The sequence below is a fragment of the Leishmania major genome, chromosome 25 (genome assembly GCF_000002725.2).
Source record: "Leishmania major strain Friedlin complete genome, chromosome 25".
NCBI lineage: Eukaryota > Euglenozoa > Kinetoplastea > Trypanosomatida > Trypanosomatidae > Leishmania > Leishmania major.
This window is the reverse complement of record NC_007266.2, coordinates 617,068-630,211: the sequence shown is the minus strand read 5'-3', so window position 1 is coordinate 630,211 and position 13,144 is coordinate 617,068. Positions and strand designations below refer to the sequence as shown.

Below are 13,144 nucleotides of genomic sequence, written 5' to 3'. Positions count from 1 at the left end.
CGCGACTCTCTCTCTCTCTCCATGCTCCTCTTTGGCTCCACAGTAGCGCACACACATCGAGCAAGCGCACCTGAACACACCACGATGACAGCGCTGGCCGCTCTCCACCCATCGTGCTGGGAAGGGTAGGGAAGACGACGCAAACGTGTCCGTCTTTGTTTCATCGCGTCGAGTCATCATGCAGCGAAGTTGCACGTCGAAAAAACACATACACGCATACATACATACATATATATATATATATATATATATATATATATATGAGAAGGCATGGGGCATGCACGCGACTTTCGCAAGTGTAATGGGGCCCATGTAAGCGGCGTTGTCCGTGTTGTTTGCCTTTTGTGTGTCTGTATGTGTGTGTATGTGTGTGTGTGTGTGTCTGTATGTGTGTGTGTGTGTGTCGGGCACTGCTCTAGCAAACTGAAGCATCTTGAGAGATAGAGGAGATGAAAAGAGGCGGTAGCCAAGACGGAGTGAAAGACCGATGTGCGGGGAAGAGAGGCGTAGTAGCCGGTGCCGCGAAGCGGCGCACGACGTCGCGTGCGTGCCATACACACACAAAAATGAGCAAGGATGCTCTTCTTGCGTTTGGGTGTCTGGGTGAGTGAGGGTTTGCTTCCTCGCTCGTTAGCCTCATTCTTCCCCCTCCACTACACCACCACCTTCGCTTCATCCTCTCCCCACTGCTCACTCTCCCATATATATATATATATATATATATATATCATCCCCGCACCAAACTTCATACGCACTTGCACGCTCCACCGGAAAAGTGACTCGGTGCCACTCGAACTTCTGCGTGCGTTACTGGCGCTCCTGCTGTTGGCTGCGTTTCGAGCTTCTTTTCCTTTCTCTCGCAGACACGTCTGTCAGCTCCAGTGACACCGCCTACCGGCACTTGCGCTTGCAAGCACATACCCACAATCTTGCAGCTGTAGGGAAGAAGAATGCAGCCGGTGCAGTCGAATCCGAGCCTCATGGGGCTGACGCAGTCGGAAGCGGTCATCCTGTCCGAGAAGCTTTACCACATCAGCAACGAAGGGTTCATGTACTGCACAAAGAAGTGCATTACGCACTACGGCGATGACGCCATCCCGTACCATCCCGGCGAGAAGGCATGCCTAGATCGCTGTATCAGCAAGGTCCGCAACGGCATGTACATGGCGATCGATCACAAGAAGGAGTTCGAGCAGAAGTTGCGCAGCGGAGACCTGCCGTATCAGTGGATGAAAGACGCAGCAGCGGGTAAAATGTGAGGTCTGCCACTAAGAGAGGAGCTGGCGCGCGGCTCGGACGCAAGCGAATGTGCATGTCCCACGCCCTCGACCTACGGTCCAAGAACCGGCCGTGTCCGCGTACGCATGCCTACGTGCGCATCTGCCTGGGGTGAGATTGCATGCGTGCACATGTCCAGAGCCGCTCCTCTTGCGGCGTGTGCCCCCGTTTTCTCCCGTGTTCACCCGCTGCGGGCACCTCTTTCGGTTGTGCTGCGTGTGTGTGTGTGTGTGTGTGTGTGTGTGTGTGTGTATGCAGCAGTAAAAGATGGGAGGGTCCTGTGGGCGAACGGAGCCACGCATCTTCTCCCCATCGGGCTCCATCCCCTGACCACACACACACCCACCCACTTCCACCCCTCTCACGGTGAGGGCACTCCTTTCCTCATTACAGCGCTAACTCAAACGACACTCATCATCACCATTTTCCGTCAAATCACCAGCGACCACTTCCTCCTTCGCATGATCAGCATCGCCAGCACCGCTTGCCGCCGCCCGTCGACAGCAGCCCACACAACGTCAACATATGTTTTCCGCCACCGCACCCCCAGTGGCTTCCTAACAGGCCCATCCTGTGCTCTTATCGGCCTTAGCAATGCATTCACCGTCATCCTCTGCAACTTCGTCGATAACCGCTTTACTGAGACCCCCTCCCAACCTCGCCGTCCATGCACCTACACATAAAGTGAACCACTACACACCCGCACACCCGCCGAAACACACTTCCCACTTCCCCTGCGCCTCCCTCGCCCGCTTTTACGGTACGTCTCCGCCACTCTGCCACACAAACAATGCCAGCTCCTCTTCCATCTCCGCCACATGCCCTTTCTCCTCCTGCGCCCATCGCGGCACGGCAGTCTCCACATTCTGTCCGCCGCAACCGCCCTGCACGCGCGCACACGTGACGAGTATGCAACACACAACTAGGTAAGAGCCGTCTGAACGACATACCTCCGTCCTGTGGAACACCAACGCCTGGGGTCTGCCACCGCAATGGCTGTGCCCTGAGTCTGATGTGCGCGCTCCCCTGTGCGGCACCGCCACGGCCCCCCACCCCCTCCCAGCCGTGCCTGCCTGCCCCTGCCTGTGCGTCCGTGCGACTGATGAGAAACCTCATGTTACTGACACCTCTAGTCTGACACTGTTGGTGACGAGCACACATTTGTATAGTTATCCCTGTCTGAACGCACGTCCAGGCGCACACAGCCGTGCGCCACTAGAGCCACCACCACCACGCCTGCCCTTGCCCCCGCCTCGCTGCAGCCACCCCGCGTGTGCGCACCCACGTGATGAGCCAATCATGTTTCACTCTTGTCTGAACCACCCGTTGTGATTACACGCACACCCGCGAGGTGTGGCTGACCCGCGCACGCCCTTGCCTCCCTACTTGCCCCCTCCCACTCACCCCCCAACCACGCGTCATCGCCAGCAGCCCCACATGATGTGGAACACACGCAACACTCCGATACCGCTGACCGTGCTTGTGACTGACACCACATTGCGGACTGACACACTGGCTGCTGCGGATGGTGGCGGTGGTGCGCGGTCCGCCGCGACCGCCCTGCACGCGCGCACACGTGACGAGTATGCAACACACAACTAGGTAAGAGCCGTCTGAACGACATACCTCCGTCCTGTGGAACACCAACGCCTGGGGTCTGCCACCGCAATGGCTGTGCCCTGAGTCTGATGTGCGCGCTCCCCTGTGCGGCACCGCCACGGCCCCCCACCCCCTCCCAGCCGTGCCTGCCTGCCCCTGCCTGTGCGTCCGTGCGACTGATGAGAAACCTCATGTTACTGACACCTCTAGTCTGACACTGTTGGTGACGAGCACACATTTGTATAGTTATCCCTGTCTGAACGCACGTCCAGGTGCACACAGCCGTGCGCCACTAGAGCCACCACCACCACGCCTGCCCTTGCCCCCGCCTCGCTGCAGCCACCCCGCGTGTGCGCACCCACGTGATGAGCCAATCATGTTTCACTCTTGTCTGAACCACCCGTTGTGATTACACGCACACCCGCGAGGTGTGGCTGACCCGCGCACGCCCTTGCCTCCCTACTTGCCCCCTCCCACCCACCCCCCAACCACGCGTCATCGCCAGCAGCCCCACATGATGTGGAACACACGCAACACTCCGATACCGCTGACCGTGCTTGTGACTGACACCACATTGCGGACTGACACAGTGGCTGCTGCGGATGGTGGCGGTGGTGCGCGGTCCGCCGCGACCACCCTGCACGCGCGCACACGTGACGAGTATGCAACACACAACTAGGTAAGAGCCGTCTGAACGACATACCTCCGTCCTGTGGAACACCAACGCCTGGGGTCTGCCACCGCAATGGCTGTGCCCTGAGTCTGATGTGCGCGCTCCCCTGTGCGGCACCGCCACGGCCCCCCACCCCCTCCCAGCCGTGCCTGCCTGCCCCTGCCTGTGCGTCCGTGCGACTGATGAGAAACCTCATGTTACTGACACCTCTAGTCTGACACTGTTGGTGACGAGCACACATTTGTATAGTTATCCCTGTCTGAACGCACGTCCAGGTGCACACAGCCGTGCGCCACTAGAGCCACCACCACCACGCCTGCCCTTGCCCCCGCCTCGCTGCAGCCACCCCGCGTGTGCGCACCCACGTGATGAGCCAATCATGTTTCACTCTTGTCTGAACCACCCGTTGTGATTACACGCACACCCGCGAGGTGTGGCTGACCCGCGCACGCCCTTGCCTCCCTACTTGCCCCCTCCCACCCACCCCCCAACCACGCGTCATAGCCAGCAGCCCCACATGATGTGGAACACACGCAACACTCCGATACCGCTGACCGTGCTTGTGACTGACACCACATTGCGGACTGACACACTGGCTGCTGCGGATGGTGGCGGTGGTGCGCGGTCCGCCGCGACCGCCCTGCACGCGCGCACACGTGACGAGTATGCAACACACAACTAGGTAAGAGCCGTCTGAACGACATACCTCCGTCCTGTGGAACACCAACGCCTGGGGTCTGCCACCGCAATGGCTGTGCCCTGAGTCTGATGTGCGCGCTCCCCTGTGCGGCACCGCCACGGCCCCCCACCCCCTCCCAGCCGTGCCTGCCTGCCCCTGCCTGTGCGTCCGTGCGACTGATGAGAAACCTCATGTTACTGACACCTCTTCTGACACTGTTGGTGACGAGCACACATTTGTATAGTTATCCCTGTCTGAACGCACGTCCAGGTGCACACAGCCGTGCGCCACTAGAGCACCACCACCACGCCTGCCCTTGCCCCCGCCTCGCTGCAGCCACCCCGCGTGTGCGCACCCACGTGATGAGCCAATCATGTTTCACTCTTGTCTGAACCACCCGTTGTGATTACACGCACACCCGCGAGGTGTGGCTGACCCGCGCACGCCCTTGCCTCCCTACTTGCCCCCTCCCACCCACCCCCCAACCACGCGTCATCGCCAGCAGCCCCACATGATGTGGAACACACGCAACACTCCGATACCGCTGACCGTGCTTGTGACTGACACCACATTGCGGACTGACACACTGGCTGCTGCGGATGGTGGCGGTGGTGCGCGGTCCGCCGCGACCGCCCTGCACGCGCGCACACGTGACGAGTATGCAACACACAACTAGGTAAGAGCCGTCTGAACGACATACCTCCGTCCTGTGGAACACCAACGCCTGGGGTCTGCCACCGCAATGGCTGTGCCCTGAGTCTGATGTGCGCGCTCCCCTGTGCGGCACCGCCACGGCCCCCCACCCCCTCCCAGCCGTGCCTGCCTGCCCCTGCCTGTGCGTCCGTGCGACTGATGAGAAACCTCATGTTACTGACACCTCTAGTCTGACACTGTTGGTGACGAGCACACATTTGTATAGTTATCCCTGTCTGAACGCACGTCCAGGTGCACACAGCCGTGCGCCACTAGAGCCACCACCACCACGCCTGCCCTTGCCCCCGCCTCGCTGCAGCCACCCCGCGTGTGCGCACCCACGTGATGAGCCAATCATGTTTCACTCTTGTCTGAACCACCCGTTGTGATTACACGCACACCCGCGAGGTGTGGCTGACCCGCGCACGCCCTTGCCTCCCTACTTGCCCCCTCCCACTCACCCCCCAACCACGCGTCATCGCCAGCAGCCCCACATGATGTGGAACACACGCAACACTCCGATACCGCTGACCGTGCTTGTGACTGACACCACATTGCGGACTGACACACTGGCTGCTGCGGATGGTGGCGGTGGTGCGCGGTCCGCCGCGACCACCCTGCACGCGCGCACACGTGACGAGTATGCAACACACAACTAGGTAAGAGCCGTCTGAACGACATACCTCCGTCCTGTGGAAACACACCCCTGGGGTCTGCCACCGCAATGGCTGTGCCCTGAGTCTGATGTGCGCGCTCCCCTGTGCGGCACCGCCACGGCCCCCCACCCCCTCCCAGCCGTGCCTGCCTGCCCCTGCCTGTGCGTCTGCGCGACTGATGAGAAACCTCATGTTACTGACACCTCTAGTCTGACACTGTTGGTGACGAGCACACATTTGTATAGTTATCCCTGTCTGAACGCACGTCCAGGCGCACACAGCCGTGCGCCACTAGAGCCACCACCACCACGCCTGCCCTTGCCCCCGCCTCGCTGCAGCCACCCCGCGTGTGCGCACCCACGTGATGAGCCAATCATGTTTCACTCTTGTCTGAACCACCCGTTGTGATTACACGCACACCCGCGAGGTGTGGCTGACCCGCGCACGCCCTTGCCTCCCTACTTGCCCCCTCCCACCCACCCCCCAACCACGCGTCATCGCCAGCAGCCCCACATGATGTGGAACACACGCAACACTCCGATACCGCTGACCGTGCTTGTGACTGACACCACATTGCGGACTGACACACTGGCTGCTGCGGATGGTGGCGGTGGTGCGCGGTCCGCCGCGACCGCCCTGCACGCGCGCACACGTGACGAGTATGCAACACACAACTAGGTAAGAGCCGTCTGAACGACATACCTCCGTCCTGTGGAACACCAACGCCTGGGGTCTGCCACCGCAATGGCTGTGCCCTGAGTCTGATGTGCGCGCTCCCCTGTGCGGCACCGCCACGGCCCCCCACCCCCTCCCAGCCGTGCCTGCCTGCCCCTGCCTGTGCGTCCGTGCGACTGATGAGAAACCTCATGTTACTGACACCTCTAGTCTGACACTGTTGGTGACGAGCACACATTTGTATAGTTATCCCTGTCTGAACGCACGTCCAGGTGCACACAGCCGTGCGCCACTAGAGCCACCACCACCACGCCTGCCCTTGCCCCCGCCTCGCTGCAGCCACCCCGCGTGTGCGCACCCACGTGATGAGCCAATCATGTTTCACTCTTGTCTGAACCACCCGTTGTGATTACACGCACACCCGCGAGGTGTGGCTGACCCGCGCACGCCCTTGCCTCCCTACTTGCCCCCTCCCACCCACCCCCCAACCACGCGTCATCGCCAGCAGCCCCACATGATGTGGAACACACGCAACACTCCGATACCGCTGACCGTGCTTGTGACTGACACCACATTGCGGACTGACACACTGGCTGCTGCGGATGGTGGCGGTGGTGCGCGGTCCGCCGCGACCGCCCTGCACGCGCGCACACGTGACGAGTATGCAACACACAACTAGGTAAGAGCCGTCTGAACGACATACCTCCGTCCTGTGGAACACCAACGCCTGGGGTCTGCCACCGCAATGGCTGTGCCCTGAGTCTGATGTGCGCGCTCCCCTGTGCGGCACCGCCACGGCCCCCCACCCCCTCCCAGCCGTGCCTGCCTGCCCCTGCCTGTGCGTCCGTGCGACTGATGAGAAACCTCATGTTACTGACACCTCTTCTGACACTGTTGGTGACGAGCACACATTTGTATAGTTATCCCTGTCTGAACGCACGTCCAGGTGCACACAGCCGTGCGCCACTAGAGCCACCACCACCACGCCTGCCCTTGCCCCCGCCTCTCTGCAGCCACCCCGCGTGTGCGCACCCACGTGATGAGCCAATCATGTTTCACTCTTGTCTGAACCACCCGTTGTGATTACACGCACACCCGCGAGGTGTGGCTGACCCGCGCACGCCCTTGCCTCCCTACTTGCCCCCTCCCACCCACCCCCCAACCACGCGTCATCGCCAGCAGCCCCACATGATGTGGAACACACGCAACACTCCGATACCGCTGACCGTGCTTGTGACTGACACCACATTGCGGACTGACACACTGGCTGCTGCGGATGGTGGCGGTGGTGCGCGGTCCGCCGCGAACCACCCTGCACGCGCGCACACGTGACGAGTATGCAACACACAACTAGGTAAGAGCCGTCTGAACGACATACCTCCGTCCTGTGGAACACCAACGCCTGGGGTCTGCCCCTCACTGGCTGTGCCCTGAGTCTGATGTGTGCGCTCCCCTGTGCGGCACCGCCACGGCCCCCCACCCCCTCCCAGCCGTGCCTGCCTGCCCCTGCCTGTGCGTCCGTGCGACTGATGAGAAACCTCATGTTACTGACACCTCTAGTCTGACACTGTTGGTGACGAGCACACATTTGTATAGTTATCCCTGTCTGAACGCACGTCCAGGTGCACACAGCCGTGCGCCACTAGAGCCACCACCACCACGCCTGCCCTTGCCCCCGCCTCGCTGCAGCCACCCCGCGTGTGCGCACCCACGTGATGAGCCAATCATGTTTCACTCTTGTCTGAACCACCCGTTGTGATTACACGCACACCCGCGAGGTGTGGCTGACCCGCGCACGCCCTTGCCTCCCTACTTGCCCCCTCCCACCCACCCCCCAACCACGCGTCATCGCCAGCAGCCCCACATGATGTGGAACACACGCAACACTCCGATACCGCTGACCGTGCTTGTGACTGACACCACATTGCGGACTGACACACTGGCTGCTGCGGATGGTGGCGGTGGTGCGCGGTCCGCCGCGACCGCCCTGCACGCGCGCACACGTGACGAGTATGCAACACACAACTAGGTAAGAGCCGTCTGAACGACATACCTCCGTCCTGTGGAACACCAACGCCTGGGGTCTGCCACCGCAATGGCTGTGCCCTGAGTCTGATGTGCGCGCTCCCCTGTGCGGCACCGCCACGGCCCCCCACCCCCTCCCAGCCGTGCCTGCCTGCCCCTGCCTGTGCGTCCGTGCGACTGATGAGAAACCTCATGTTACTGACACCTCTTCTGACACTGTTGGTGACGAGCACACATTTGTATAGTTATCCCTGTCTGAACGCACGTCCAGGTGCACACAGCCGTGCGCCACTAGAGCCACCACCACCACGCCTGCCCTTGCCCCCGCCTCGCTGCAGCCACCCCGCGTGTGCGCACCCACGTGATGAGCCAATCATGTTTCACTCTTGTCTGAACCACCCGTTGTGATTACACGCACACCCGCGAGGTGTGGCTGACCCGCGCACGCCCTTGCCTCCCTACTTGCCCCCTCCCACCCACCCCCCAACCACGTGTCATCGCCAGCAGCCCCACATGATGTGGAACACACGCAACACTCCGATACCGCTGACCGTGCTTGTGACTGACACCACATTGCGGACTGACACACTGGCTGCTGCGGATGGTGGCGGTGGTGCGCGGTCCGCCGCGACCACCCTGCACGCGCGCACACGTGACGAGTATGCAACACACAACTAGGTAAGAGCCGTCTGAACGACATACCTCCGTCCTGTGGAACACCAACGCCTGGGGTCTGCCACCGCAATGGCTGTGCCCTGAGTCTGATGTGCGCGCTCCCCTGTGCGGCACCGCCACGGCCCCCCACCCCCTCCCAGCCGTGCCTGCCTGCCCCTGCCTGTGCGTCCGTGCGACTGATGAGAAACCTCATGTTACTGACACCTCTAGTCTGACACTGTTGGTGACGAGCACACATTTGTATAGTTATCCCTGTCTGAACGCACGTCCAGGCGCACACAGCCGTGCGCCACTAGAGCCACCACCACCACGCCTGCCCTTGCCCCCGCCTCGCTGCAGCCACCCCGCGTGTGCGCACCCACGTGATGAGCCAATCATGTTTCACTCTTGTCTGAACCACCCGTTGTGATTACACGCACACCCGCGAGGTGTGGCTGACCCGCGCACGCCCTTGCCTCCCTACTTGCCCCCTCCCACCCACCCCCCAACCACGCGTCATCGCCAGCAGCCCCACATGATGTGGAACACACGCAACACTCCGATACCGCTGACCGTGCTTGTGACTGACACCACATTGCGGACTGACACACTGGCTGCTGCGGATGGTGGCGGTGGTGCGCGGTCCGCCGCGACCACCCTGCACGCGCGCACACGTGACGAGTATGCAACACACAACTAGGTAAGAGCCGTCTGAACGACATACTTCCGTCCTGTGGAACACCAACGCCTGGGGTCTGCCACCGCAATGTCTGTGCCCTGAGTATGATGTGCGCGCTCCCCTGTGCGGCACCGCCACGGCCCCCCACCCCCTCCCAGCCGTGCCTGCCTGCCCCTGCCTGTGCGTCCGTGCGACTGATGAGAAACCTCATGTTACTGACACCTCTTCTGACACTGTTGGTGACGAGCACACATTTGTATAGTTATCCCTGTCTGAACGCACGTCCAGGTGCACACAGCCGTGCGCCACTAGAGCCACCACCACCACGCCTGCCCTTGCCCCCGCCTCTCTGCAGCCACCCCGCTTGTGCGCACCCACGTGATGAGCCAATCATGTTTCACTCTTGTCTGAACCACCCGTTGTGATTACACGCACACCCGCGAGGTGTGGCTGACCCGCGCACGCCCTTGCCTCCCTACTTGCCCCCTCCCACCCACCCCCCAACCACGCGTCATCGCCAGCAGCCCCACATGATGTGGAACACACGCAACACTCCGATACCGCTGACGAACACACGCAACACTCCGATACCGCTGACCGTGCTTGTGACTGACACCACATTGCGGACTGACACACTGGCTGCTGCGGATGGTGGCGGTGGTGCGCGGTCCGCCGCGACCGCCCTGCACGCGCGCACACGTGACGAGTATGCAACACACAACTAGGTAAGAGCCGTCTGAACGACATACCTCCGTCCTGTGGAACACCAACGCCTGGGGTCTGCCACCGCAATGGCTGTGCCCTGAGTCTGATGTGCGCGCTCCCCTGTGCGGCACCGCCACGGCCCCCCACCCCCTCCCAGCCGTGCCTGCCTGCCCCTGCCTGTGCGTCCGTGCGACTGATGAGAAACCTCATGTTACTGACATCTAGTCTGACACTGTTGGTGACGAGCACACATTTGTATAGTTATCCCTGTCTGAACGCACGTCCAGGTGCACACAGCCGTGCGCCACTAGAGCCACCACCACCACGCCTGCCCTTGCCCCCGCCTCGCTGCAGCCACCCCGCGTGTGCGCACCCACGTGATGAGCCAATCATGTTTCACTCTTGTCTGAACCACCCGTTGTGATTACACGCACACCCGCGAGGTGTGGCTGACCCGCGCACGCCCTTGCCTCCCTACTTGCCCCCTCCCACCCACCCCCCAACCACGCGTCATCGCCAGCAGCCCCACATGATGTGGAACACACGCAACACTCCGATACCGCTGACCGTGCTTGTGACTGACACCACATTGCGGACTGACACACTGGCTGCTGCGGATGGTGGCGGTGGTGCGCGGTCCGCCGCGACCACCCTGCACGCGCGCACACGTGACGAGTATGCAACACACAACTAGGTAAGAGCCGTCTGAACGACATACCTCCGTCCTGTGGAACACCAACGCCTGGGGTCTGCCACCGCAATGGCTGTGCCCTGAGTCTGATGTGCGCGCTCCCCTGTGCGGCACCGCCACGGCCCCCCACCCCCTCCCAGCCGTGCCTGCCTGCCCCTGCCTGTGCGTCCGTGCGACTGATGAGAAACCTCATGTTACTGACACCTCTAGTCTGACACTGTTGGTGACGAGCACACATTTGTATAGTTATCCCTGTCTGAACGCACGTCCAGGTGCACACAGCCGTGCGCCACTAGAGCCACCACCACCACGCCTGCCCTTGCCCCCGCCTCGCTGCAGCCACCCCGCGTGTGCGCACCCACGTGATGAGCCAATCATGTTTCACTCTTGTCTGAACCACCCGTTGTGATTACACGCACACCCGCGAGGTGTGGCTGACCCGCGCACGCCCTTGCCTCCCTACTTGCCCCCTCCCACTCACCCCCCAACCACGCGTCATCGCCAGCAGCCCCACATGATGTGGAACACACGCAACACTCCGATACCGCTGACCGTGCTTGTGACTGACACCACATTGCGGACTGACACACTGGCTGCTGCGGATGGTGGCGGTGGTGCGCGGTCCGCCGCGACCGCCCTGCACGCGCGCACACGTGACGAGTATGCAACACACAACTAGGTAAGAGCCGTCTGAACGACATACCTCCGTCCTGTGGAACACCAACGCCTGGGGTCTGCCACCGCAATGGCTGTGCCCTGAGTCTGATGTGCGCGCTCCCCTGTGCGGCACCGCCACGGCCCCCCACCCCCTCCCAGCCGTGCCTGCCTGCCCCTGCCTGTGCGTCCGTGCGACTGATGAGAAACCTCATGTTACTGACACCTCTAGTCTGACACTGTTGGTGACGAGCACACATTTGTATAGTTATCCCTGTCTGAACGCACGTCCAGGCGCACACAGCCGTGCGCCACTAGAGCCACCACCACCACGCCTGCCCTTGCCCCCGCCTCGCTGCAGCCACCCCGCGTGTGCGCACCCACGTGATGAGCCAATCATGTTTCACTCTTGTCTGAACCACCCGTTGTGATTACACGCACACCCGCGAGGTGTGGCTGACCCGCGCACGCCCTTGCCTCCCTACTTGCCCCCTCCCACCCACCCCCCAACCACGCGTCATCGCCAGCAGCCCCACATGATGTGGAACACACGCAACACTCCGATACCGCTGACCGTGCTTGTGACTGACACCACATTGCGGACTGACACACTGGCTGCTGCGGATGGTGGCGGTGGTGCGCGGTCCGCCGCGACCACCCTGCACGCGCGCACACGTGACGAGTATGCAACACACAACTAGGTAAGAGCCGTCTGAACGACATACCTCCGTCCTGTGGAACACCAACGCCTGGGGTCTGCCACCGCAATGGCTGTGCCCTGAGTCTGATGTGCGCGCTCCCCTGTGCGGCACCGCCACGGCCCCCCACCCCCTCCCAGCCGTGCCTGCCTGCCCCTGCCTGTGCGTCCGTGCGACTGATGAGAAACCTCATGTTACTGACACCTCTAGTCTGACACTGTTGGTGACGAGCACACATTTGTATAGTTATCCCTGTCTGAACGCACGTCCAGGTGCACACAGCCGTGCGCCACTAGAGCCACCACCACCACGCCTGCCCTTGCCCCCGCCTCGCTGCAGCCACCCCGCGTGTGCGCACCCACGTGATGAGCCAATCATGTTTCACTCTTGTCTGAACCACCCGTTGTGATTACACGCACACCCGCGAGGTGTGGCTGACCCGCGCACGCCCTTGCCTCCCTACTTGCCCCCTCCCACCCACCCCCCAACCACGCGTCATCGCCAGCAGCCCCACATGATGTGGAACACACGCAACACTCCGATACCGCTGACCGTGCTTGTGACTGACACCACATTGCGGACTGACACACTGGCTGCTGCGGATGGTGGCGGTGGTGCGCGGTCCGCCGCGACCGCCCTGCACGCGCGCACACGTGACGAGTATGCAACACACAACTAGGTAAGAGCCGTCTGAACGACATACCTCCGTCCTGTGGAACACCAACGCCTGGGGTCTGCCACCGCAATGGCTGTGCCCTGAGTCTGATGTGCGCGCTCCCCTGTGC

The 13,144-nt window shown here is 61.9% G+C and overlaps 1 protein-coding gene and 65 non-coding genes across 123 annotated transcripts; all 66 read left to right on the top strand.

Annotated features, from left to right (window-relative positions):
• Positions 1-950: 950 nt before the first annotated feature.
• On the top strand, positions 951-1,259 carry LMJF_25_1550 (conserved hypothetical protein; the record flags this gene model as incomplete). Its single annotated transcript, XM_001683860.1, has 1 exon — positions 951-1,259. One exon carries the CDS (start codon positions 951-953, stop codon positions 1,257-1,259), a length of 309 nt encoding a protein of 102 aa, XP_001683912.1.
• A 915-nt stretch (positions 1,260-2,174) lies between these two features.
• On the top strand, positions 2,175-2,288 carry LM25Cs1C4.14. 2 transcript variants are annotated; one of them, XR_002460587.1, is made up of 1 exon: positions 2,175-2,288. It is a non-coding gene; the product is annotated as a C/D snoRNA (small nucleolar RNA). The 2 variants fall into 2 exon arrangements; XR_002460588.1 differs by having other exon boundaries at positions 2,177-2,287.
• Positions 2,289-2,373: 85 nt separating this feature from the next.
• Positions 2,374-2,465, top strand: LM25Cs1C1.11. 2 transcript variants are annotated; one of them, XR_002460585.1, is made up of 1 exon: positions 2,374-2,465. It is a non-coding gene (small nucleolar RNA). The 2 variants fall into 2 exon arrangements; XR_002460586.1 differs by having other exon boundaries at positions 2,374-2,464.
• A 94-nt stretch (positions 2,466-2,559) lies between these two features.
• LM25Cs1C2.16 lies at positions 2,560-2,642 on the top strand. Of its 2 annotated transcripts, none has more exons than XR_002460583.1 (1): positions 2,560-2,642. It is a non-coding gene; the product is annotated as a C/D snoRNA (small nucleolar RNA). The 2 variants fall into 2 exon arrangements; XR_002460584.1 differs by having other exon boundaries at positions 2,562-2,642.
• A 68-nt stretch (positions 2,643-2,710) lies between these two features.
• LM25Cs1C3.15 lies at positions 2,711-2,789 on the top strand. Of its 2 annotated transcripts, none has more exons than XR_002460581.1 (1): positions 2,711-2,789. It is a non-coding gene (small nucleolar RNA). The 2 variants fall into 2 exon arrangements; XR_002460582.1 differs by having other exon boundaries at positions 2,712-2,789.
• Positions 2,790-2,850: 61 nt separating this feature from the next.
• Positions 2,851-2,964, top strand: LM25Cs1C4.13. 2 transcript variants are annotated; one of them, XR_002460579.1, is made up of 1 exon: positions 2,851-2,964. It is a non-coding gene; the product is annotated as a C/D snoRNA (small nucleolar RNA). The 2 variants fall into 2 exon arrangements; XR_002460580.1 differs by having other exon boundaries at positions 2,853-2,963.
• Positions 2,965-3,049: 85 nt separating this feature from the next.
• Positions 3,050-3,141, top strand: LM25Cs1C1.10. Of its 2 annotated transcripts, none has more exons than XR_002460577.1 (1): positions 3,050-3,141. It is a non-coding gene (small nucleolar RNA). The 2 variants fall into 2 exon arrangements; XR_002460578.1 differs by having other exon boundaries at positions 3,050-3,140.
• Positions 3,142-3,235: 94 nt separating this feature from the next.
• On the top strand, positions 3,236-3,318 carry LM25Cs1C2.15. Of its 2 annotated transcripts, none has more exons than XR_002460575.1 (1): positions 3,236-3,318. It is a non-coding gene; the product is annotated as a C/D snoRNA (small nucleolar RNA). The 2 variants fall into 2 exon arrangements; XR_002460576.1 differs by having other exon boundaries at positions 3,238-3,318.
• A 68-nt stretch (positions 3,319-3,386) lies between these two features.
• On the top strand, positions 3,387-3,465 carry LM25Cs1C3.14. Of its 2 annotated transcripts, none has more exons than XR_002460573.1 (1): positions 3,387-3,465. It is a non-coding gene (small nucleolar RNA). The 2 variants fall into 2 exon arrangements; XR_002460574.1 differs by having other exon boundaries at positions 3,388-3,465.
• A 61-nt stretch (positions 3,466-3,526) lies between these two features.
• LM25Cs1C4.12 lies at positions 3,527-3,640 on the top strand. Of its 2 annotated transcripts, none has more exons than XR_002460571.1 (1): positions 3,527-3,640. It is a non-coding gene; the product is annotated as a C/D snoRNA (small nucleolar RNA). The 2 variants fall into 2 exon arrangements; XR_002460572.1 differs by having other exon boundaries at positions 3,529-3,639.
• An 85-nt stretch (positions 3,641-3,725) lies between these two features.
• On the top strand, positions 3,726-3,817 carry LM25Cs1C1.9. Of its 2 annotated transcripts, none has more exons than XR_002460569.1 (1): positions 3,726-3,817. It is a non-coding gene (small nucleolar RNA). The 2 variants fall into 2 exon arrangements; XR_002460570.1 differs by having other exon boundaries at positions 3,726-3,816.
• Positions 3,818-3,911: 94 nt separating this feature from the next.
• On the top strand, positions 3,912-3,994 carry LM25Cs1C2.14. 2 transcript variants are annotated; one of them, XR_002460567.1, is made up of 1 exon: positions 3,912-3,994. It is a non-coding gene; the product is annotated as a C/D snoRNA (small nucleolar RNA). The 2 variants fall into 2 exon arrangements; XR_002460568.1 differs by having other exon boundaries at positions 3,914-3,994.
• A 68-nt stretch (positions 3,995-4,062) lies between these two features.
• LM25Cs1C3.13 lies at positions 4,063-4,141 on the top strand. 2 transcript variants are annotated; one of them, XR_002460565.1, is made up of 1 exon: positions 4,063-4,141. It is a non-coding gene (small nucleolar RNA). The 2 variants fall into 2 exon arrangements; XR_002460566.1 differs by having other exon boundaries at positions 4,064-4,141.
• Positions 4,142-4,202: 61 nt separating this feature from the next.
• LM25Cs1C4.11 lies at positions 4,203-4,316 on the top strand. 2 transcript variants are annotated; one of them, XR_002460563.1, is made up of 1 exon: positions 4,203-4,316. It is a non-coding gene; the product is annotated as a C/D snoRNA (small nucleolar RNA). The 2 variants fall into 2 exon arrangements; XR_002460564.1 differs by having other exon boundaries at positions 4,205-4,315.
• An 85-nt stretch (positions 4,317-4,401) lies between these two features.
• On the top strand, positions 4,402-4,491 carry LMJF_25_snoRNA0053. Its single transcript, XR_002460562.1, has one exon. It is a non-coding gene (small nucleolar RNA).
• A 93-nt stretch (positions 4,492-4,584) lies between these two features.
• On the top strand, positions 4,585-4,667 carry LM25Cs1C2.13. Of its 2 annotated transcripts, none has more exons than XR_002460560.1 (1): positions 4,585-4,667. It is a non-coding gene; the product is annotated as a C/D snoRNA (small nucleolar RNA). The 2 variants fall into 2 exon arrangements; XR_002460561.1 differs by having other exon boundaries at positions 4,587-4,667.
• A 68-nt stretch (positions 4,668-4,735) lies between these two features.
• Positions 4,736-4,814, top strand: LM25Cs1C3.12. 2 transcript variants are annotated; one of them, XR_002460558.1, is made up of 1 exon: positions 4,736-4,814. It is a non-coding gene (small nucleolar RNA). The 2 variants fall into 2 exon arrangements; XR_002460559.1 differs by having other exon boundaries at positions 4,737-4,814.
• A 61-nt stretch (positions 4,815-4,875) lies between these two features.
• LM25Cs1C4.10 lies at positions 4,876-4,989 on the top strand. Of its 2 annotated transcripts, none has more exons than XR_002460556.1 (1): positions 4,876-4,989. It is a non-coding gene; the product is annotated as a C/D snoRNA (small nucleolar RNA). The 2 variants fall into 2 exon arrangements; XR_002460557.1 differs by having other exon boundaries at positions 4,878-4,988.
• Positions 4,990-5,074: 85 nt separating this feature from the next.
• LM25Cs1C1.8 lies at positions 5,075-5,166 on the top strand. 2 transcript variants are annotated; one of them, XR_002460554.1, is made up of 1 exon: positions 5,075-5,166. It is a non-coding gene (small nucleolar RNA). The 2 variants fall into 2 exon arrangements; XR_002460555.1 differs by having other exon boundaries at positions 5,075-5,165.
• Positions 5,167-5,260: 94 nt separating this feature from the next.
• On the top strand, positions 5,261-5,343 carry LM25Cs1C2.12. Of its 2 annotated transcripts, none has more exons than XR_002460552.1 (1): positions 5,261-5,343. It is a non-coding gene; the product is annotated as a C/D snoRNA (small nucleolar RNA). The 2 variants fall into 2 exon arrangements; XR_002460553.1 differs by having other exon boundaries at positions 5,263-5,343.
• A 68-nt stretch (positions 5,344-5,411) lies between these two features.
• On the top strand, positions 5,412-5,490 carry LM25Cs1C3.11. 2 transcript variants are annotated; one of them, XR_002460550.1, is made up of 1 exon: positions 5,412-5,490. It is a non-coding gene (small nucleolar RNA). The 2 variants fall into 2 exon arrangements; XR_002460551.1 differs by having other exon boundaries at positions 5,413-5,490.
• Positions 5,491-5,553: 63 nt separating this feature from the next.
• LMJF_25_snoRNA0046 lies at positions 5,554-5,663 on the top strand. Its single transcript, XR_002460549.1, has one exon. It is a non-coding gene (small nucleolar RNA).
• Positions 5,664-5,749: 86 nt separating this feature from the next.
• On the top strand, positions 5,750-5,841 carry LM25Cs1C1.7. Of its 2 annotated transcripts, none has more exons than XR_002460547.1 (1): positions 5,750-5,841. It is a non-coding gene (small nucleolar RNA). The 2 variants fall into 2 exon arrangements; XR_002460548.1 differs by having other exon boundaries at positions 5,750-5,840.
• A 94-nt stretch (positions 5,842-5,935) lies between these two features.
• LM25Cs1C2.11 lies at positions 5,936-6,018 on the top strand. Of its 2 annotated transcripts, none has more exons than XR_002460545.1 (1): positions 5,936-6,018. It is a non-coding gene; the product is annotated as a C/D snoRNA (small nucleolar RNA). The 2 variants fall into 2 exon arrangements; XR_002460546.1 differs by having other exon boundaries at positions 5,938-6,018.
• A 68-nt stretch (positions 6,019-6,086) lies between these two features.
• On the top strand, positions 6,087-6,165 carry LM25Cs1C3.10. Of its 2 annotated transcripts, none has more exons than XR_002460543.1 (1): positions 6,087-6,165. It is a non-coding gene (small nucleolar RNA). The 2 variants fall into 2 exon arrangements; XR_002460544.1 differs by having other exon boundaries at positions 6,088-6,165.
• A 61-nt stretch (positions 6,166-6,226) lies between these two features.
• LM25Cs1C4.9 lies at positions 6,227-6,340 on the top strand. 2 transcript variants are annotated; one of them, XR_002460541.1, is made up of 1 exon: positions 6,227-6,340. It is a non-coding gene; the product is annotated as a C/D snoRNA (small nucleolar RNA). The 2 variants fall into 2 exon arrangements; XR_002460542.1 differs by having other exon boundaries at positions 6,229-6,339.
• An 85-nt stretch (positions 6,341-6,425) lies between these two features.
• LM25Cs1C1.6 lies at positions 6,426-6,517 on the top strand. Of its 2 annotated transcripts, none has more exons than XR_002460539.1 (1): positions 6,426-6,517. It is a non-coding gene (small nucleolar RNA). The 2 variants fall into 2 exon arrangements; XR_002460540.1 differs by having other exon boundaries at positions 6,426-6,516.
• Positions 6,518-6,611: 94 nt separating this feature from the next.
• Positions 6,612-6,694, top strand: LM25Cs1C2.10. Of its 2 annotated transcripts, none has more exons than XR_002460537.1 (1): positions 6,612-6,694. It is a non-coding gene; the product is annotated as a C/D snoRNA (small nucleolar RNA). The 2 variants fall into 2 exon arrangements; XR_002460538.1 differs by having other exon boundaries at positions 6,614-6,694.
• Positions 6,695-6,762: 68 nt separating this feature from the next.
• LM25Cs1C3.9 lies at positions 6,763-6,841 on the top strand. Of its 2 annotated transcripts, none has more exons than XR_002460535.1 (1): positions 6,763-6,841. It is a non-coding gene (small nucleolar RNA). The 2 variants fall into 2 exon arrangements; XR_002460536.1 differs by having other exon boundaries at positions 6,764-6,841.
• Positions 6,842-6,902: 61 nt separating this feature from the next.
• On the top strand, positions 6,903-7,016 carry LM25Cs1C4.8. Of its 2 annotated transcripts, none has more exons than XR_002460533.1 (1): positions 6,903-7,016. It is a non-coding gene; the product is annotated as a C/D snoRNA (small nucleolar RNA). The 2 variants fall into 2 exon arrangements; XR_002460534.1 differs by having other exon boundaries at positions 6,905-7,015.
• Positions 7,017-7,101: 85 nt separating this feature from the next.
• LMJF_25_snoRNA0037 lies at positions 7,102-7,191 on the top strand. Its single transcript, XR_002460532.1, has one exon. It is a non-coding gene (small nucleolar RNA).
• Positions 7,192-7,285: 94 nt separating this feature from the next.
• LM25Cs1C2.9 lies at positions 7,286-7,368 on the top strand. Of its 2 annotated transcripts, none has more exons than XR_002460530.1 (1): positions 7,286-7,368. It is a non-coding gene; the product is annotated as a C/D snoRNA (small nucleolar RNA). The 2 variants fall into 2 exon arrangements; XR_002460531.1 differs by having other exon boundaries at positions 7,288-7,368.
• Positions 7,369-7,436: 68 nt separating this feature from the next.
• On the top strand, positions 7,437-7,515 carry LM25Cs1C3.8. 2 transcript variants are annotated; one of them, XR_002460528.1, is made up of 1 exon: positions 7,437-7,515. It is a non-coding gene (small nucleolar RNA). The 2 variants fall into 2 exon arrangements; XR_002460529.1 differs by having other exon boundaries at positions 7,438-7,515.
• Positions 7,516-7,579: 64 nt separating this feature from the next.
• Positions 7,580-7,689, top strand: LMJF_25_snoRNA0034. The gene has a single exon (XR_002460527.1). It is a non-coding gene (small nucleolar RNA).
• Positions 7,690-7,775: 86 nt separating this feature from the next.
• On the top strand, positions 7,776-7,867 carry LM25Cs1C1.5. Of its 2 annotated transcripts, none has more exons than XR_002460525.1 (1): positions 7,776-7,867. It is a non-coding gene (small nucleolar RNA). The 2 variants fall into 2 exon arrangements; XR_002460526.1 differs by having other exon boundaries at positions 7,776-7,866.
• A 94-nt stretch (positions 7,868-7,961) lies between these two features.
• On the top strand, positions 7,962-8,044 carry LM25Cs1C2.8. 2 transcript variants are annotated; one of them, XR_002460523.1, is made up of 1 exon: positions 7,962-8,044. It is a non-coding gene; the product is annotated as a C/D snoRNA (small nucleolar RNA). The 2 variants fall into 2 exon arrangements; XR_002460524.1 differs by having other exon boundaries at positions 7,964-8,044.
• Positions 8,045-8,112: 68 nt separating this feature from the next.
• On the top strand, positions 8,113-8,191 carry LM25Cs1C3.7. Of its 2 annotated transcripts, none has more exons than XR_002460521.1 (1): positions 8,113-8,191. It is a non-coding gene (small nucleolar RNA). The 2 variants fall into 2 exon arrangements; XR_002460522.1 differs by having other exon boundaries at positions 8,114-8,191.
• A 61-nt stretch (positions 8,192-8,252) lies between these two features.
• On the top strand, positions 8,253-8,366 carry LM25Cs1C4.7. Of its 2 annotated transcripts, none has more exons than XR_002460519.1 (1): positions 8,253-8,366. It is a non-coding gene; the product is annotated as a C/D snoRNA (small nucleolar RNA). The 2 variants fall into 2 exon arrangements; XR_002460520.1 differs by having other exon boundaries at positions 8,255-8,365.
• Positions 8,367-8,451: 85 nt separating this feature from the next.
• Positions 8,452-8,541, top strand: LMJF_25_snoRNA0029. Its single transcript, XR_002460518.1, has one exon. It is a non-coding gene (small nucleolar RNA).
• A 94-nt stretch (positions 8,542-8,635) lies between these two features.
• LM25Cs1C2.7 lies at positions 8,636-8,718 on the top strand. 2 transcript variants are annotated; one of them, XR_002460516.1, is made up of 1 exon: positions 8,636-8,718. It is a non-coding gene; the product is annotated as a C/D snoRNA (small nucleolar RNA). The 2 variants fall into 2 exon arrangements; XR_002460517.1 differs by having other exon boundaries at positions 8,638-8,718.
• Positions 8,719-8,786: 68 nt separating this feature from the next.
• Positions 8,787-8,865, top strand: LM25Cs1C3.6. Of its 2 annotated transcripts, none has more exons than XR_002460514.1 (1): positions 8,787-8,865. It is a non-coding gene (small nucleolar RNA). The 2 variants fall into 2 exon arrangements; XR_002460515.1 differs by having other exon boundaries at positions 8,788-8,865.
• A 61-nt stretch (positions 8,866-8,926) lies between these two features.
• LM25Cs1C4.6 lies at positions 8,927-9,040 on the top strand. 2 transcript variants are annotated; one of them, XR_002460512.1, is made up of 1 exon: positions 8,927-9,040. It is a non-coding gene; the product is annotated as a C/D snoRNA (small nucleolar RNA). The 2 variants fall into 2 exon arrangements; XR_002460513.1 differs by having other exon boundaries at positions 8,929-9,039.
• An 85-nt stretch (positions 9,041-9,125) lies between these two features.
• On the top strand, positions 9,126-9,217 carry LM25Cs1C1.4. 2 transcript variants are annotated; one of them, XR_002460510.1, is made up of 1 exon: positions 9,126-9,217. It is a non-coding gene (small nucleolar RNA). The 2 variants fall into 2 exon arrangements; XR_002460511.1 differs by having other exon boundaries at positions 9,126-9,216.
• Positions 9,218-9,311: 94 nt separating this feature from the next.
• LM25Cs1C2.6 lies at positions 9,312-9,394 on the top strand. Of its 2 annotated transcripts, none has more exons than XR_002460508.1 (1): positions 9,312-9,394. It is a non-coding gene; the product is annotated as a C/D snoRNA (small nucleolar RNA). The 2 variants fall into 2 exon arrangements; XR_002460509.1 differs by having other exon boundaries at positions 9,314-9,394.
• A 68-nt stretch (positions 9,395-9,462) lies between these two features.
• LM25Cs1C3.5 lies at positions 9,463-9,541 on the top strand. Of its 2 annotated transcripts, none has more exons than XR_002460506.1 (1): positions 9,463-9,541. It is a non-coding gene (small nucleolar RNA). The 2 variants fall into 2 exon arrangements; XR_002460507.1 differs by having other exon boundaries at positions 9,464-9,541.
• A 61-nt stretch (positions 9,542-9,602) lies between these two features.
• LM25Cs1C4.15 lies at positions 9,603-9,715 on the top strand. Of its 2 annotated transcripts, none has more exons than XR_002460504.1 (1): positions 9,603-9,715. It is a non-coding gene; the product is annotated as a C/D snoRNA (small nucleolar RNA). The 2 variants fall into 2 exon arrangements; XR_002460505.1 differs by having other exon boundaries at positions 9,605-9,715.
• Positions 9,716-9,801: 86 nt separating this feature from the next.
• On the top strand, positions 9,802-9,891 carry LMJF_25_snoRNA0021. Its single transcript, XR_002460503.1, has one exon. It is a non-coding gene (small nucleolar RNA).
• Positions 9,892-9,985: 94 nt separating this feature from the next.
• On the top strand, positions 9,986-10,068 carry LM25Cs1C2.5. Of its 2 annotated transcripts, none has more exons than XR_002460501.1 (1): positions 9,986-10,068. It is a non-coding gene; the product is annotated as a C/D snoRNA (small nucleolar RNA). The 2 variants fall into 2 exon arrangements; XR_002460502.1 differs by having other exon boundaries at positions 9,988-10,068.
• A 111-nt stretch (positions 10,069-10,179) lies between these two features.
• Positions 10,180-10,245, top strand: LMJF_25_snoRNA0019. The gene has a single exon (XR_002460500.1). It is a non-coding gene (small nucleolar RNA).
• Positions 10,246-10,306: 61 nt separating this feature from the next.
• On the top strand, positions 10,307-10,420 carry LM25Cs1C4.5. Of its 2 annotated transcripts, none has more exons than XR_002460498.1 (1): positions 10,307-10,420. It is a non-coding gene; the product is annotated as a C/D snoRNA (small nucleolar RNA). The 2 variants fall into 2 exon arrangements; XR_002460499.1 differs by having other exon boundaries at positions 10,309-10,419.
• Positions 10,421-10,505: 85 nt separating this feature from the next.
• On the top strand, positions 10,506-10,595 carry LMJF_25_snoRNA0017. The gene has a single exon (XR_002460497.1). It is a non-coding gene (small nucleolar RNA).
• A 94-nt stretch (positions 10,596-10,689) lies between these two features.
• On the top strand, positions 10,690-10,772 carry LM25Cs1C2.4. 2 transcript variants are annotated; one of them, XR_002460495.1, is made up of 1 exon: positions 10,690-10,772. It is a non-coding gene; the product is annotated as a C/D snoRNA (small nucleolar RNA). The 2 variants fall into 2 exon arrangements; XR_002460496.1 differs by having other exon boundaries at positions 10,692-10,772.
• Positions 10,773-10,840: 68 nt separating this feature from the next.
• On the top strand, positions 10,841-10,919 carry LM25Cs1C3.4. 2 transcript variants are annotated; one of them, XR_002460493.1, is made up of 1 exon: positions 10,841-10,919. It is a non-coding gene (small nucleolar RNA). The 2 variants fall into 2 exon arrangements; XR_002460494.1 differs by having other exon boundaries at positions 10,842-10,919.
• A 61-nt stretch (positions 10,920-10,980) lies between these two features.
• On the top strand, positions 10,981-11,094 carry LM25Cs1C4.4. 2 transcript variants are annotated; one of them, XR_002460491.1, is made up of 1 exon: positions 10,981-11,094. It is a non-coding gene; the product is annotated as a C/D snoRNA (small nucleolar RNA). The 2 variants fall into 2 exon arrangements; XR_002460492.1 differs by having other exon boundaries at positions 10,983-11,093.
• An 85-nt stretch (positions 11,095-11,179) lies between these two features.
• LM25Cs1C1.3 lies at positions 11,180-11,271 on the top strand. 2 transcript variants are annotated; one of them, XR_002460489.1, is made up of 1 exon: positions 11,180-11,271. It is a non-coding gene (small nucleolar RNA). The 2 variants fall into 2 exon arrangements; XR_002460490.1 differs by having other exon boundaries at positions 11,180-11,270.
• Positions 11,272-11,365: 94 nt separating this feature from the next.
• LM25Cs1C2.3 lies at positions 11,366-11,448 on the top strand. 2 transcript variants are annotated; one of them, XR_002460487.1, is made up of 1 exon: positions 11,366-11,448. It is a non-coding gene; the product is annotated as a C/D snoRNA (small nucleolar RNA). The 2 variants fall into 2 exon arrangements; XR_002460488.1 differs by having other exon boundaries at positions 11,368-11,448.
• Positions 11,449-11,516: 68 nt separating this feature from the next.
• Positions 11,517-11,595, top strand: LM25Cs1C3.3. Of its 2 annotated transcripts, none has more exons than XR_002460485.1 (1): positions 11,517-11,595. It is a non-coding gene (small nucleolar RNA). The 2 variants fall into 2 exon arrangements; XR_002460486.1 differs by having other exon boundaries at positions 11,518-11,595.
• A 61-nt stretch (positions 11,596-11,656) lies between these two features.
• Positions 11,657-11,770, top strand: LM25Cs1C4.3. Of its 2 annotated transcripts, none has more exons than XR_002460483.1 (1): positions 11,657-11,770. It is a non-coding gene; the product is annotated as a C/D snoRNA (small nucleolar RNA). The 2 variants fall into 2 exon arrangements; XR_002460484.1 differs by having other exon boundaries at positions 11,659-11,769.
• An 85-nt stretch (positions 11,771-11,855) lies between these two features.
• Positions 11,856-11,947, top strand: LM25Cs1C1.2. Of its 2 annotated transcripts, none has more exons than XR_002460481.1 (1): positions 11,856-11,947. It is a non-coding gene (small nucleolar RNA). The 2 variants fall into 2 exon arrangements; XR_002460482.1 differs by having other exon boundaries at positions 11,856-11,946.
• Positions 11,948-12,041: 94 nt separating this feature from the next.
• On the top strand, positions 12,042-12,124 carry LM25Cs1C2.2. 2 transcript variants are annotated; one of them, XR_002460479.1, is made up of 1 exon: positions 12,042-12,124. It is a non-coding gene; the product is annotated as a C/D snoRNA (small nucleolar RNA). The 2 variants fall into 2 exon arrangements; XR_002460480.1 differs by having other exon boundaries at positions 12,044-12,124.
• Positions 12,125-12,192: 68 nt separating this feature from the next.
• On the top strand, positions 12,193-12,271 carry LM25Cs1C3.2. 2 transcript variants are annotated; one of them, XR_002460477.1, is made up of 1 exon: positions 12,193-12,271. It is a non-coding gene (small nucleolar RNA). The 2 variants fall into 2 exon arrangements; XR_002460478.1 differs by having other exon boundaries at positions 12,194-12,271.
• A 61-nt stretch (positions 12,272-12,332) lies between these two features.
• LM25Cs1C4.2 lies at positions 12,333-12,446 on the top strand. Of its 2 annotated transcripts, none has more exons than XR_002460475.1 (1): positions 12,333-12,446. It is a non-coding gene; the product is annotated as a C/D snoRNA (small nucleolar RNA). The 2 variants fall into 2 exon arrangements; XR_002460476.1 differs by having other exon boundaries at positions 12,335-12,445.
• Positions 12,447-12,531: 85 nt separating this feature from the next.
• On the top strand, positions 12,532-12,623 carry LM25Cs1C1.1. Of its 2 annotated transcripts, none has more exons than XR_002460473.1 (1): positions 12,532-12,623. It is a non-coding gene (small nucleolar RNA). The 2 variants fall into 2 exon arrangements; XR_002460474.1 differs by having other exon boundaries at positions 12,532-12,622.
• Positions 12,624-12,717: 94 nt separating this feature from the next.
• LM25Cs1C2.1 lies at positions 12,718-12,800 on the top strand. Of its 2 annotated transcripts, none has more exons than XR_002460471.1 (1): positions 12,718-12,800. It is a non-coding gene; the product is annotated as a C/D snoRNA (small nucleolar RNA). The 2 variants fall into 2 exon arrangements; XR_002460472.1 differs by having other exon boundaries at positions 12,720-12,800.
• A 68-nt stretch (positions 12,801-12,868) lies between these two features.
• On the top strand, positions 12,869-12,947 carry LM25Cs1C3.1. 2 transcript variants are annotated; one of them, XR_002460469.1, is made up of 1 exon: positions 12,869-12,947. It is a non-coding gene (small nucleolar RNA). The 2 variants fall into 2 exon arrangements; XR_002460470.1 differs by having other exon boundaries at positions 12,870-12,947.
• Positions 12,948-13,008: 61 nt separating this feature from the next.
• On the top strand, positions 13,009-13,122 carry LM25Cs1C4.1. 2 transcript variants are annotated; one of them, XR_002460467.1, is made up of 1 exon: positions 13,009-13,122. It is a non-coding gene; the product is annotated as a C/D snoRNA (small nucleolar RNA). The 2 variants fall into 2 exon arrangements; XR_002460468.1 differs by having other exon boundaries at positions 13,011-13,121.
• Positions 13,123-13,144: the final 22 nt, after the last annotated feature.